The sequence below is a fragment of the Prionailurus viverrinus genome, chromosome D3, assembly GCF_022837055.1.
Source record: "Prionailurus viverrinus isolate Anna chromosome D3, UM_Priviv_1.0, whole genome shotgun sequence".
Lineage (NCBI taxonomy): Eukaryota > Metazoa > Chordata > Mammalia > Carnivora > Felidae > Prionailurus > Prionailurus viverrinus.
The window spans coordinates 80,042,631-80,057,023 of NC_062572.1; the positions used below are offsets into that span (position 1 = coordinate 80,042,631).

General features: G+C 35.6%; 1 protein-coding gene across 1 annotated transcript in view; it reads left to right on the top strand.

Annotated features, from left to right (window-relative positions):
• The first annotated feature begins 9,317 nt into the window (after positions 1–9,317).
• The window catches only part of LOC125148682 (glutamate decarboxylase 1-like), a 31,956-nt gene continuing 26,880 nt past the window's right edge, over positions 9,318–14,393 (top strand). The window contains 3 exon segments of the mRNA XM_047826674.1: positions 9,318–9,342; positions 11,873–11,989; positions 12,624–12,867. Coding sequence (XP_047682630.1) covers positions 9,318–9,342; positions 11,873–11,989; positions 12,624–12,867 — 386 coding nt within the window.

The following is a 14,393-nucleotide window of genomic DNA, read 5'->3' on the forward strand; positions in this document are numbered from 1 at the left end:
TGGGGTCTAACCAATAATTTTAGCTGTATTATAAATATTATAAATTAAAATGGGTAAATTTTTAAATATTTATCAATTTATTTTAAAATAACAGTTATATTGGGATGTCTGGGTGGCTCAGTTGGTTAAGTGTCTGACTCCTGGTTTTGGCTCAAGATCTCACAGTTCTGTGAGTCGAGTCCTGCATTGAGCTCCACACTCATGGTGCGGAGCCTGCTCGGATTCGCTCTCTCTCCCTCTCTCTGCCCACCTTCCTCAAATAAATAAATAAACTTCAAAAATAAAATAAAATTTTATAATATATAGTCATATATTATATTAACAAATCACATATATTAACATTAATAACATCATTTTATAAAAACAATCCTGTTTTCCAAAACCAAAATAAAAATAGTGCCACCGTTCACTTGTCAACCCACCAGACTGGCTTCTGGTCTCATATTTCTTTTTTTCTTCTTTAATTTTTTTAGTGTTTATTTATTTTTGAGCGGGGGGAGGGGCAGAGAGAGAGGGAGACACAGAAAGCAGGCTTCATTCAGGCTCTGAGCTGTCAGCACAGAGCCCGACACGGGGCTCGAACTCATGGACGGTGAGATCATGACCTGAGCTGAACCAACTAAGCCACCCAGGTGCCCCTCTGGTCTTATATTTCATTGCAACTTGTTTTGGCAAGGACAACCAATATTCTCTCTACTGCCAAATCCAACAGGCATTCCCTGCCCTTACAGTCTTACATGATTGGTTTTGGTTTTCTCTATATTTGCTTTAAACAATGAATTTTTTTTTAGAAAAAAAAAAGACTTGAAGAAAACTACCTTTACTCACATGTTTATCATTTCTAACACTCTTCATTCTTTTGCATAGAGCCAAGTTTTTTAAAAAAATCTTTTTATCATATATATATAACCTGAAGAACATCCTTAATGTGTCTTGCAGGACTATCAACAAATTCCCCTCTGTTTGTGATGGAGAAAGTGGCATACAATTCTAGGTTTTAGTGCCTGCTTGTTTTCTTTCCGTATTTTAAAGAAACCTTTTCAAAAAATAAATAAATAAAATTAAATAAATAAATAAATAAATAAGAAGTCTTTTCACTGCTTTCTGACTTACACGATTTTCTGATGAGAAGTCTAGTCGTTATTAACATCAGTCCCCTGTACATAACGAATCTTTACTTGGCTGTTGTAAATTTTTTAAATAACTGCTTTTAACAATTTGATATATGTTTTCTGGCATGGTTTTCTTTCTGTTTGTTCACCTTGGGGTTTGTTGAGCTTTCTGGGATCTGTGGGTTTATAATGTTCATCGAATTTGGAATTTTTATAGCCATTATCTCTTCAAATATTTTCCTGTATCTCTTCTTTCTGGAACTCCAGCTAAGGATATGTTAAAGTGCATTATTTTGCTGCACATATCATTAGAATTTAGGTCATCTTTTCTTCAGCATTTTTTATCCTTTTGATTCAGCTTGGATAGTTTTTATTGACCTTTCTTCAAATTCATTAGTCTCGTCTTTTTTTTCCTATAAACTCTAATATTCTATTAGGCTGAGCTAGTGAACTTTTTATTCCAGATATCTTAGTTTTTCAGCCTAGAAGTTCTATTTAACTTAGTTTTATTATTTCCATTTAGCTTTTTGTTATGTGCATGTCTTCTTTAAATTCTTGAATGTATTTGTAGCAGATATGTTTTAAAGTCCTTACCTGCTAATTTCATTCTCTCTGTCATTTCTGGTTCTACTTGCTGATTTTTTTTCTAGGTTGCAAGTCACATTTTTTTAATACTTCTTTGTATATTTTGTCATTTTTATTGAATGCTGGACATTGTGAATTTTTTATTTTGAATATAGATGTCATCCTTCAAAGAGTGTCAAGTTTTGGGAAGTAGTTAACCTACCTGTGGGTCAGAGTTACTTTCAAGTCTTGTTTTTAAGCATTGTTAGGTCTCGAGTAGCCTCTTATTCTGGGGCTATTTTTTAAAGTAAGTAAGTCATACTCTGTCCAATCTAATAGGCAACAATTTTATAATTTTAATGATTAAAATACTGATAATGTATTATCAATTAATTTGTCAATTATTAAAATTTAAAGAATGTATTAAAGGCACATTTATGTGTCCTTCCTTGATTTCTTTTGAGATTGACAATTTTTTTTTTCATCTGCCTAATGTCCATTTTTTATTTTTTCCTTTTGTTTCTTATTTGCAATCTTCATCACATCTTCATTTCCAACTTTGGTGATTTGACCTGGCTGGGAGGGACAGATTGACTCCAGGTCATATAACCTGATAAATACTGATAACCCTCAGTTCCTAAAAATACCGAAAAATTAATTGCTTTAATTATCAATTGTTCTGTATATTTTTCATTCAGTTACTGGATTAAGTTGTCTCTAAATCGCAATTATTTGTAATGAAGTAGATACTATTTAGCTGTTTTTTGGTTTACATCATTGGGATAACTTGAGATTTGCCTTGATTTTCCAAGACTCCTGTGAGTCAATTAGCACAGATGTTATTTATAGATATGGTTCACTAAACCATAGGTTTAGGTTTAGGTTGTACTAAAACCTGTGAAATTCAACTTGGAATTATTTGTTCCTATTAAGTCCATATCCTAATGGCATTCTTCATAATGCAGGCTTTGAGAAAATGTGGGAAATTTTGAGGGAAAAAATACAAATTACATGTATCAACAAACAGAATGTAGAGATACAAATGGCAATTCATTCCCTCAATGTAGAGAGACATTTAGAAATGCCTCAACTAAGGCAGATAATTGAAAGAATTAACGTTGAAAGCAAAGAATGAATACTGCTTTACATATTAATATTTTACATTCAGGGAAAACCATACATTACCTGAAAACAATTTCAGATTTTGATAACAACACAAGGTCTATTTAGAAAGCCACCAGGTGGAAAGGAATAGTATGTTATGTTGTTTTAGAGAAATGAAGACATTAAGGTTGGAAGATCTAGTTTTTGCCTAGGGCCAAAACTCTGCCGTGATGGTTGTTGGTTGTACTTTGTTGGGCAAACCCTTTTAAGTTTTCCATAGGTTTCTATGCTGCGGATATTTTGCTAGAATTATACATCTGTATAAAGCAAATGGTGATTTGCAAAAATGAAACAAAACTCTTTTTTTCAACTTTAAAGATACGCTAATAAAAGAAAGCTATCCTGTAGTCTAGACACAATAACTACAAAGGAAAATGTATGGTTTCAAGTATGTTCTGTGATTTTTATCGATTCTCCTTTCAATGTGTACAAACAAGAAGTTTGCAAGTGCTTGTGGGAAAATTAAGCTGAAATGGGAGATCAAAGAATCACATGAATGTAAAGACCAGATAATGCATGAGTGATTTTCTCTCTATACTTTGTGTATTTAGAATATCATGCTTCCTGGTATTGTCAGAAACAATTTCCCAAAGATGAAAAGAAATTTTCCCAGAAGAGAGCAGTGACTTCTGAAAACACATGAAGTTAAACCTGACAAAGTAAACACATATCAATATGTCTCCGGGTGTTTATCGAGTTATCATGTCTTTGTGTTCCGCGGCTTTAGCTGTTTACTGTATCTTCAAATTTATCTCTACTTTTGAACCCATATAAACCAGAAGTTGTGTGGAAAGAAAGGTTAATACATATGATCTAGGTGAAAGTAACAAATTAACCCTTCTTTGGATTTTTATAAATGTGTAAAATGTTGAATGATATTAAGCACTGTGGAGGCATATAAGGAATTGAGTGCTACTTTTTCTCATCTTCAAAGTTTACACAGTCTAAGAACTAGAGTATCCACATAGGTAAAGTTAAAAAAAATAATAAAACACCAGATAACAATTGTCACAGTCTTCTATGTTTTACATGTTGAAATTCCAAACATTTTTTATATCATCATCCAAATATATTTTTTTTCAATTTTAGTAGTTAATAAATGCATTAATGTGGGCAAGGCATGTAACTTTTTGTGCTTCCGTTTCCTTATCTGAAAAATAGTGCTACAGTATCTGCACATGACCTAGATTGTTAATTCTCCCCAACATCCATCTCATCTTTGTTTTCGTAATGGTCAACGTCCTATTCTCTGCTCACCTCTTTCCTGCCTTATGTACAAAGTGCTAACAAGGAAGATGTCCATCCAGCAGGAGACTATAATTTCTACCCTAACTTCCATCTTTATGTGGCCATGTCAGCTCTCTGGTCACATGACTAAGTTCTGACCAATAGGACCTACAGAAATTCTACATTACACCTCAAGTGACAGTCTAATTTCTCTTACTTCCCTTCTCCAATCCCTTGGTGTAGAATTCAGATACAGTGCCAACAAGCTAACTTTGTGGATGAAAAGTGGGCAAAAGCAATAATTTCCCCCTGTGCTGTCCAGTTAAGTGGCAACCAGCCACAGGTGGCTGTTCAGCACTTAAAATGTGATGGAAGACATGAATTTTTAATTTTGTTTGGCCTTAATTAAATTTAAAAAATGATACTCTAGTTATTGAAGAACTTTTAAGTATGTTTGAAAACATACATAAATTAATCTACCGTTTTCAACTGAAACTTCCATGAAATCTAAGAATAGACCAAGTATTTCCCAATTAACATGTAATTAAAACACCCATTTAACATCTAATTGAGATTCGATGCATGTTTGAATTATAGTTTTGGATATAATAGGATAAACTGAATGAATTTTTAAAGTTAATTTCACCTGTTTCTTTTTGTTTTTTAAAACTATGATTAACAGAAAATTAAAAATTATACATGTGCCTCACATATGTTTCTATGAGAGAGCACTGATCTAGGCAATGGAAAAACCGCAAGATAGAAGGAAGTCAGGTCTTTGGACAACTTCATGGACAGAGTAAAACAATAGCTCTGAGCCATTTACCCATTTGGACTTCTAGCAATAAATCTTCTAATTGGCTTAAGTCACTACTATTTTGGTTTCTATGAAAGCAGCCATATACTGTTTTAATTAATAAACTACTTCATAGAGTTTGGGGAGGATTAAATGAGCTAATCCTCATTAAAGGCTTAGAACAGATCATGTCACATGTTAAAGGTTCAATGCCTATAAATTATTACCGTTATTATATCTCTCAATTTCAATGAAATTTTCCACCCCCTTACAACTCTATATCATTTTATGTATTTATACAATATAGTGCCATCATCATTCAAATTCATGCATTTAAATTAGAATTCATATTGAAAATTTTGTCAGAAGGCATATGTTTCTGAATCTGTTCATCTCAAAGATGATAAATAGCTCTTACTCAAAGTTTTACTAATATACTTAATAGTTCAACCACCAACCCGTCACCATTGTTTCTACAACCATAAGGAAGCACAGTCATGTCACAGTACATCTCAAACCATTCTCTGGTTTTCTATTGCTCTAAGGATAAGCACTAAACACATTCATGTGCCCTTCCCACCTCCCCCAGGATTACTTCTCCCTGTTCATTTTTTGGGCCGTCCCATACTCTGGTTTTGTCTTATTTCTTCAGTTGGCATCTCAACATCTTGTGCATTTGTTTGACGCTTCCTTGAGTGGGTTCTCTTCCCTCATCACCTAGTTACATGATACTTACCCTTCGTATTTCAGCTCACATATCATCCTCTTTAGAGAGTCTTAGATGGCCTTCTAAGTCTTCTGCTAAATATGCACAGAGCACCTTGGTGGCACCTTCCTGTACCACCCTGTCCCATGCCTCTTCTAGAATCTATGATTATAATCTTTACCATAAATGTAGCATTTTTCCCATTATTAAAATATGATACTGTTTTCTGTCCATTATCCACTTTTCTCTTAAGTTGTAACTTCCTTAAGGGCAATACTGAATGTACATTTTATACTTCCCCTCCCACATCAAGACGGAACTTTTTAATTATTATTATTATTATTATTATTTTAAATATAAGCTCTATGCCCAATGTAGGGCTTGAATGCATGACTCTGAGATCAAGAGTCGCATGCTCCACCCACTGAGCCAGCCAGGTTCCCCAAGATAAAACTCCTAATAAACACATTAAACTGCCAAATAAACTATACAAAGTTGACCAATATTTGGTGTGATGATTCAGATAAAAATAAAGATCACTTCAGCTCAATGGTGGAAATAAGAAAATATAATTTTTTCGTGTTTATTTGTTTATTCAGAGAGAGAGAGAGAGAGAGAGAGAGAGAGAGGAAGGGAGCATATGCACAAACAGGGGAGGGGCAGAGAGAAAGGGAGAGAATCCCAAGCAGGCTCTGTTCTGTCCATGGAGTTAGAGGCAGGGCTCGATCCCATGAACCATGAGATCATGACCTGAGCCAAAATCAAGAGTCAGATGTTTACCAACTGAGCCACCAGGTGCCCCAAGAAAATGTTTATGGAGCTACTAAGATGTGAGTTGGACTTGCTAAGATAGAATTCAGGATAGGGGTTAAGAGAGTGGATTTAGAACAAGAATGGCTGGGATTGAATCCCGGCTCTGCCAGTTAGCTGTGTGATTCTTGGCAAATAATGTGACTTATCGGTGCTTTAGGTTCTTCATCTGTAAAATGGAGAAAGGAAACAGCAGCGGTATCTTATAAGGTTTCAGGGAGAATTAGATGAGTCAATACAAACTTAGCTTAGAAGAGAGCTTAGAAGAGTGTATCAAGTACATACTAAGTACTTGATAAATATGTGTTAAATGTGACCTTTGGATTAGAAGAAAGGGAGAAGGAAGGCATTTAAAACAGGTGAAATTTCACAAACTGTAACGCAGGGGATTAAGAAAAGAGACTGACCTTCCTTTTGAGGTGCAGACAATTTCTGTAAATGACTAGTAGGAGGTAAGGCAAAGAAAGGGTCAATGAAGGACTTGATAATATAATGGTTGGGAGGTCAGTGCACATTTCTGATCAGAGCAGTGGCATTCTTAAAATTATTTCGTGTTTGTTTTTGCTTGTCAGCATTGCCAGAGAAAAGAGACATAAATAATCGTTGGAAGCACTTAAGAGGCCTTATCTCTTTTGATATCTTAAAGCCATGAGTAGGTATTAGTACGATGCCCACTTTATTGACGGTGAAATGGAAAAAAAGGAGAGGCGTGAAACAGAGCAAGACAATAATAACGTCAAAATCACAGGACTTCTATGAGGATTCAACGTATGAAAAATATTTAGCTCCATACAAAATACGGCAAGGGTCTGGTGAAAGAAATCTATAGACTTTAATATTAGGATTGCTGTCAGTCAGAAGAGGGGAGCATCGCCCCCCTTTTCCTCTTTTTAGTCCTGTATCATGTCGTATAATATAAGAAAGCCTTCACATGCTTTGTCAAGAAAAATTGTGAGTTTTAATTTCAATGTGCCTGTGTTGTACAGGCATATAAAATTAGTGGGAGGTGAAACAAACAACAACACGAATTTCCCATGTTGGGGAGGGCCAGTTCTATGCTCCTATGCTCAGCAGATCTATAAACGAAGACCTAATTGCCAACAGCGAGGACACGAAGGGAAAAAAAATAAGTGAGAGCTAGAGAGCACTTCATGGCTCGAAACCCATTTCCTCAGAACAGGGATTGTTTGAGTCTTTTTGAACATAGCGTACTGGTGGTTATTGTGTGCGAGAGAGGACGGAGAAGGTGGCGAACTTCGGCGGGTGACCTTGGACGATGAGGGCTGTCTCACGGTGCGACCACTGGGGCGAGCGTGGGTGGGTTTATTGACAGAGATGAGTGCGAGTTCAGGAGTCATGAGAAGGGTTCGTCTTTACAAGATGATGCGACAATCTTCCTTAGTGGATGTCGCAACCCTATTCGAGCCAAGAAACTCTGCAGATGGTTGAAAGAAATGGAAGAGCAGCTCCTTGGGATTTATTTACTTTTTTATTTTCCCACTTCTATGGCACCTCTACAATCATCAGTTGATTCCTCTGGAAAGCAATGAAAGGAGGAAATGGTTTTCAAATCATCACACTTCTATATTCTTTTTTTAAATTTTTTTTTCAACGTTTATTTATTTTTGGGACAGAGAGAGACAGAGCATGAACGGGGGAGGGGCAGAGAGAGAGGGAGACAGAGAATCGGAAACAGGCTCCACGCTCTGAGCCATCAGCCCAGAGCCTGATGCGGGGCTCGAACTCACGGACCGCAAGATCGTGACCTGGCTAGAGTCGGACGCTTAACCGACTGCGCCACCCAGGCGCCCCCACACTTCTATATTCTTGTTTGTTACAGCCTCTAAGTGAACGTCTTAATGAGGGAAAGGTTACAATAACTGGTTCAAGTTGGATTGGAAGTTGTCAATGGCTTTTGATAAGCCACAGTGTTTGTTTCTATTATTAAAATAAATTAAGTGTTACTACTCTTTTTATAAATTGCACCCAAATGCCTAGGATAGAAACCAAGGTATCCCAGGTGATTTTCTTATGTGAATCATCAGTGTTTTCCTGCTTTTTCCTTAACATGCTCAAACTTGCTTAACAATGAAAAATAGTGTTGACCAGCACATTATTCAAGAGCTGTAAATCCCACGGGATAATTGAACATTTGATAAATTCTGGAGGAAATGTGTCCTTGGAAATGGGGCTCAGAAGTGATGATCATTATGTATTTTTGGATTGTTTAAAAATGTTAAAAGTTTTGGGGGGACCTGGTGGCTCAGTCAGTTAAGTGCCGACTTCAGCTCAGGTCATGATCTCGTGGTTCATGAGTTCAAGCCCCACAACAGGCTCTGTGCTGACAGCTCAGAGCCTGGAGCCTGATTCAGATTCTGTGTCTCCCTCTCTCTCTGCCCCTCCCTTGCTCTCTCTCTCTCTCTGTCTCTGAAAAATAAACATTAAAAAAGTTTTTTTAATGAAATACAATGTTAACATTTTCAATCCAAAGGCAAAAAGTAATACCTGTGTTAAAAGGGTGTGAATTGTATCATTAATATGACCATGCATATTTTTCATTTTCTACCCTGTAATGTGGAGTACCTAATACTTTACCCTGAAGATAAAAGTTGTAATTGTCAAAAGGGAAGTTGAAACCCATTCCTTTTTTGACATGAAATCATACTTTAAAAAAGCCACAATGTTTAAACACAAATACACAACCATCATCTTTCATTTAATTCTCTAAACAAAAAAGAGCATTGTATCCCTGCCCTTTTTACAAATAATGAAATTGCCTCAGATTTCTGTGCCACCAATAAAAAGACTTTAAAAGAGTCTATATTATAAATTACAGCAGCTACACAACTTTAATGGTCAAGTTCTTTTCCATCACCTTAAAAGCACCCTCTGGCTCCACATACTCTTTTAAAGCAGATACTATTTTTTTTCAAACAACATGGAGTGTGGAGATACCCTGGCAAGTAAGTTAAAATTTTGTGAGAAGAAATGGGGATTCAACGGGAATTATTATTAACTGAAAGAGTGGGATTGGGGTGTTACTTACCAAAAAGTGCAGACTGTCAAACAAGTCTTACTTATCTTATATGATTATTAATCATGCATATTAATCATATATCACATATTTTGACAAAAATACATTAGCAATCTTTGTCTTACTTAAATATTTAAAAACATTTTGTTTTGTTGAAATTTTGTTATTTTTGTTATTAAATATAAATTTAACCTAGTTTTAGGTTGTAGATTCAATGTGTGTTGAGCTATTAATGGAGTCTAATTCTTATGTCAAATCTTTTGGTTTTTACATAGTTTCTTTATAAACATTTGTAATACTATTCCATGTGTAGAATCTTTTTAACTTCACTTTTCTTGTGGTTTATGTTTCCTCTAATTCTTTGAAAGGAGTTATGTTTCTAAAACTTTAATTACTTTAGAATTTATTTATATTAATATGTATTATTCACTGTGTATAGCAGTGAACCTTTCGAAAAGCAATTTTCCTCTAGAAAAAATATTTTGCGGGGGCACCTGGGTGGCTCAGTCGGTTAAGCGTCCGACTTCGGTTCAGGTCATGATCTCGCGGTCCGTGAGGGCTGTGAGTTCGAGCCCCGCATCGGGCTCTGTGCTGACAGCTCAGAGCCTGGAGCCGGTTTCAGATTCTGTGTCTCCCTCTCTCTGACCCTCCCCTGTTCATGCTCTGTCTCTCCCTGTCTCAAAAATAAATAAAACATTAAAAAAAATTAAAAAAAAAAGAAAAAATATTTTGCAAACAATTAACCTAATATATGTCTACCGGGCCAACATGTAATATGAAAATTTGTTTTTAGGTACACTGCATGCTTTGCAAATTGCCTCACGTTTCTGTCATTGCTGTCTTATACAGTTTTTTCACGATCAGGATTTTATTCTTTATGGGAAAAGCTATAATAGAACATTTTTATCTATCATACATAAACACATAAAAATGTTTAAACATTATATCAATGCTTGAAAACTAAACTGAATTATTTTTGCTGCAGTATTCAAAAATTCAGTCTGAAATATTTGGGGAGAGCTTATTTTATTTTAAGAAAAATCCATTAGAACTGGAAGAAATTAATACTACTAAGCTTATAAAAGCAAAACTATAAAATTTACCTAGAAACCATTTTCTGATTACTTCATGTTTTCTCCACATCTAGCTACAAGTAAACAGCTTGATATTATGAATTCTAGTCTATACTTTCTTTTTTCTTCCACATTGTCCAGAACATTAAAAGATACCTAAGAATGGCTTGTTTGCTTGATTGGATGTTTGGTTCAATATTTTTATTGAAGAGGACCTCAGGACATACTATTTTTAAATTTAATTTTTAAAGGATAACTTAATGGTCTTTGGATTCAAACATCTGTCTATCAATTCTAATTCCACCATATAAGCTCTTTTTTTTTTTTTTTTTTGTTAATCATAATAGCATTTCTATCATAACTATGTTATGAGGATTGAATAGAATAATATATGTGAGATTTCTGGGCCATCATATGAGTTCAAAAAGTATCAATTATTACTATTACTTAACTTCTTTAAATCTGTTTATCTGCGGGGCCCCTGGGTGGCTCAGTGGGTTAAGCATCCAACTTCAGCTCAGGTCATGATCTCATGGTTCGTGGGTTCGAGCCCTGCGTCGGGCTCTGTGCTGACAGCTCAGAGCCTGGAGCCTGCTTCAGTTCTGTGTCTCTGTCTCTCTCTCTGTCCCTCCCCCACCTGTGCTTTGTCTCTTCTCTCTGTCTCTCAAAAATAAGTAAAATTTAAAAAGATTAAATAAATCTGTTTATCCACATGCTGAGAAAAATGTGCTTATATTGTAGGACTATTGTGAAGATTGAAATGTGTGCAAGGCACGTAGGGCTCTTAATATATAGTAGACATTGTTACATACAGTTAAAAATGTTAATAGCAGGGGCGCCTGGGTGGCTCAGTCGGTTAAGCCTCCGACTTCGGCTCAGGTCATGATCTCGCGGTCCGTAAGTTCGAGCCCCGCGTCGGGCTCTGTGCTGACAGCCCAGAACCTGGAGCCTGTTTCAGATTCTGTGTCTCCCTCTCTGACCCTCCCCTGTTCATGCTGTCTCTCTGTCTCAAAAATAAATAAACGTTAAAAAAAAATGTTAATAGCAGGATCTCATTATGAAATAAGAATCATTACTTACAACTAAACCATGAGAGGTCTTAATTACTAAATTCCTAATCCTGTACACTAAATCGATATGAAACTAACAATCACAAATTGTATCATTGGTTCTCTATATGGTTATAAAAGAGCCTTACATGATTTCAGTAGTATTTCTGCCTCTCCCCAGTTTATAGCTACCCACCAGAGATCATGTGTGAATATAAATAAGAATTTCAATCATTAAGCATTTCTTGGAAGCGTCTGTGTGGCTACAGATAAAAGCAGTAAATACATATTTTCAGCATGTTTTAATAATCAAAAACTATTTAATTTTTTAACTTAGATAAAGAACAGCTGAGAAAAAAATCTGGTCATGCTTTTCAATCAACTGAGAAAAATGTGACAGAAGGGGCTCACACTGAGGAAGTAATGATTAATTTATCAAATGCTTATGCTTCAGGTATGGATGTCATTAACAAATGTTATGTTTCATTTTTTAATAAAAATGTTATGTCATTTACATATTTATTGAAGCCATTGTAAGGTCCTTAAGATTTGATGCTTTAACTTACTTTTAAAAGTGCAACTACCTGGGGCACCTGGGTGGCTCAGTCAGTTGAGTGACCGACTTCGGCTCAGGTCATGATCCTGAGGCTCCTAAGTTCAAGCCCCGCGAGGGGCTGCTCCGAGCCTGGAGCCTGCTTCAGATTCTGTGTCCGCATCTCTCTCTGCCCCTCCCCTGCTCTCTCCCTCTCAAAAATAAATAAACATTAAACAAAATTCAAAAAGTGCAATTACCAGTTCATTTGTTTGACAAGGCAACGATAAGGTCCATCTAGGGGATCTTGAAGGTTCAATTACTCCAGTGGTGTGGATCTAAAATGACTTTTTTTTTTTTTTTTTTTTTTGGTGAAAATTGTTATCCAGTGAAACTTGGAATGAAGATTCTGAGTAAGATTTGAACACCTGCTACTTGTTACTTCACATGGCCTTTTAATATCTTTAATGTCCAATGATCAAAACTCTACGCCCATGGTGATTTTCCTTGGCATTCTAGTTACTGACCTGGCTTTTCATCTCTTTTTTTGCTCTAGATTTGTTGCCATCCAAGGATGGTAAAGATTTAACTAAATGTTTTCTGCTGCAAGCGGTAAATATTCTTCTGCATTACATCAAAAAAATGTTTGATGTTAAGAGTAAAATACTAGACTTTCATCATCCTCACCAACTTCTTGAAGGTTTGGATGGGCTTAACCTAGAGCTGTCCGACCACCCTGAATCTTTGGAGCAGTTACTTGTTGACTGCACGGATACCTTAACATATGGTGTTAAAACAGGTAATTTTCAAATCAATGCACCTGAACTGGAGACTGAATGAATGGCCTTGAGTTTTTGTGTGTGTTGGAAAACGGTCCCAATTTACTCATTTTTACTTAAAACGTTCGTCTAGTTTGTTTTCAAATTGGTGTTATCACATATAAACTGTCTAGTAGTTAACAAAGAAAAGTAAATACAGTGGTTTGGGCTTGAAGCATTATATTCCAATGGCAATTAAACATACAATTTTAACTTACTTGTTTTAATTTGCCCATATTCATTATTAATGCTCAATTGACTATCCTACATCAATAAAATATATAGCAAGAAAATTATCTATCTATCTATCTAATCCTATATGTTAGATATATATGTGTGTGTATATATATATATATATATATATACATATATATCTACATCCTATATGTTAGAAATTATGTTTTCTGATTAATTTATTGTAACTTTATTCTTAACCACTTAAAGCAATGATATGTCCCGGGGCTAACAATGTTTGACTAGGCTCTATGGACCCCTTTCTCTAAAATCTTAAATGTATACTAAATAACGTATTTGAAACAACATAATCTTTGGAAAGAGGCACACACAAAAAAAGCGTCCAAATACAACCTGTATCCCTGGGTTTATTACTCATTTCTTATTATGTGATCTTTGAAAATACTTCATGTGTTAATAATTGAAAGTTATTTGTGTATGCTGACTTGCCTTGTATTTGATAGACATTAAACAGACACTTAAAATAATGTATTTTTGACATCACAGAAACTTTAAGCATCACACATATTTTATCTTCAGACCAAACTGATCAAGCATGCCAAGAAACAAAAATAATTTCTATTTGAGAATGCTCATTTCTGCATTAATTTTAATAACAAAAATAAAAAGGTGCCTCATTTTCACGTTTATCTTGTATAACCTGGATTTTCTTTGACAGAACACTATGCAATATTGCCATTTAAAGTCCTGGGAGGGGCACCTTGGTGTCAGTTAAGTTTCTGGCTCTTGATCTTGGCTCAGGTCATGATCTCATGGTTGTTAGATCAAGCCCTGCATCTGGTTCTGTGCTGGGCATGGAACCTGCATAAGATTTTCTCTCTCTCTCTCTTCCTCGCCCCTCCCTGACTCGTGCGCATACATGTGCTCTCTCTCTCAAAAAAATTAATTAACAATTTTAAAAACTATGCAAAAAAAAATCCTAAGAAAGTCATGGATGATTTCTCACAGAATTTTAGTTACTACAAAAAGACATACCACATGGGGAGCCTTGGTGGCTCAGTCAGTTAAGCGGTTGACTTTGGCTCAGGCCATGATCTTGTGGTTTACAAGTTCAAGCCCCGCAGGGGCTCTGAGCTGTCAGCACAGAGCCTGGAGCCTGCTTCGGATTCTGTGTCTCCTTCTCTCTCTGCCCTCCCCTGCTTGCGCTCTGTCTCTCTCTTTCTCTCTCTCTCAAAGTTAAATAAAAACATTTTACAAAATGTAAAAACAGTAAAAAGACATAACACAAAATAATATGCTCAATATGATTTCAA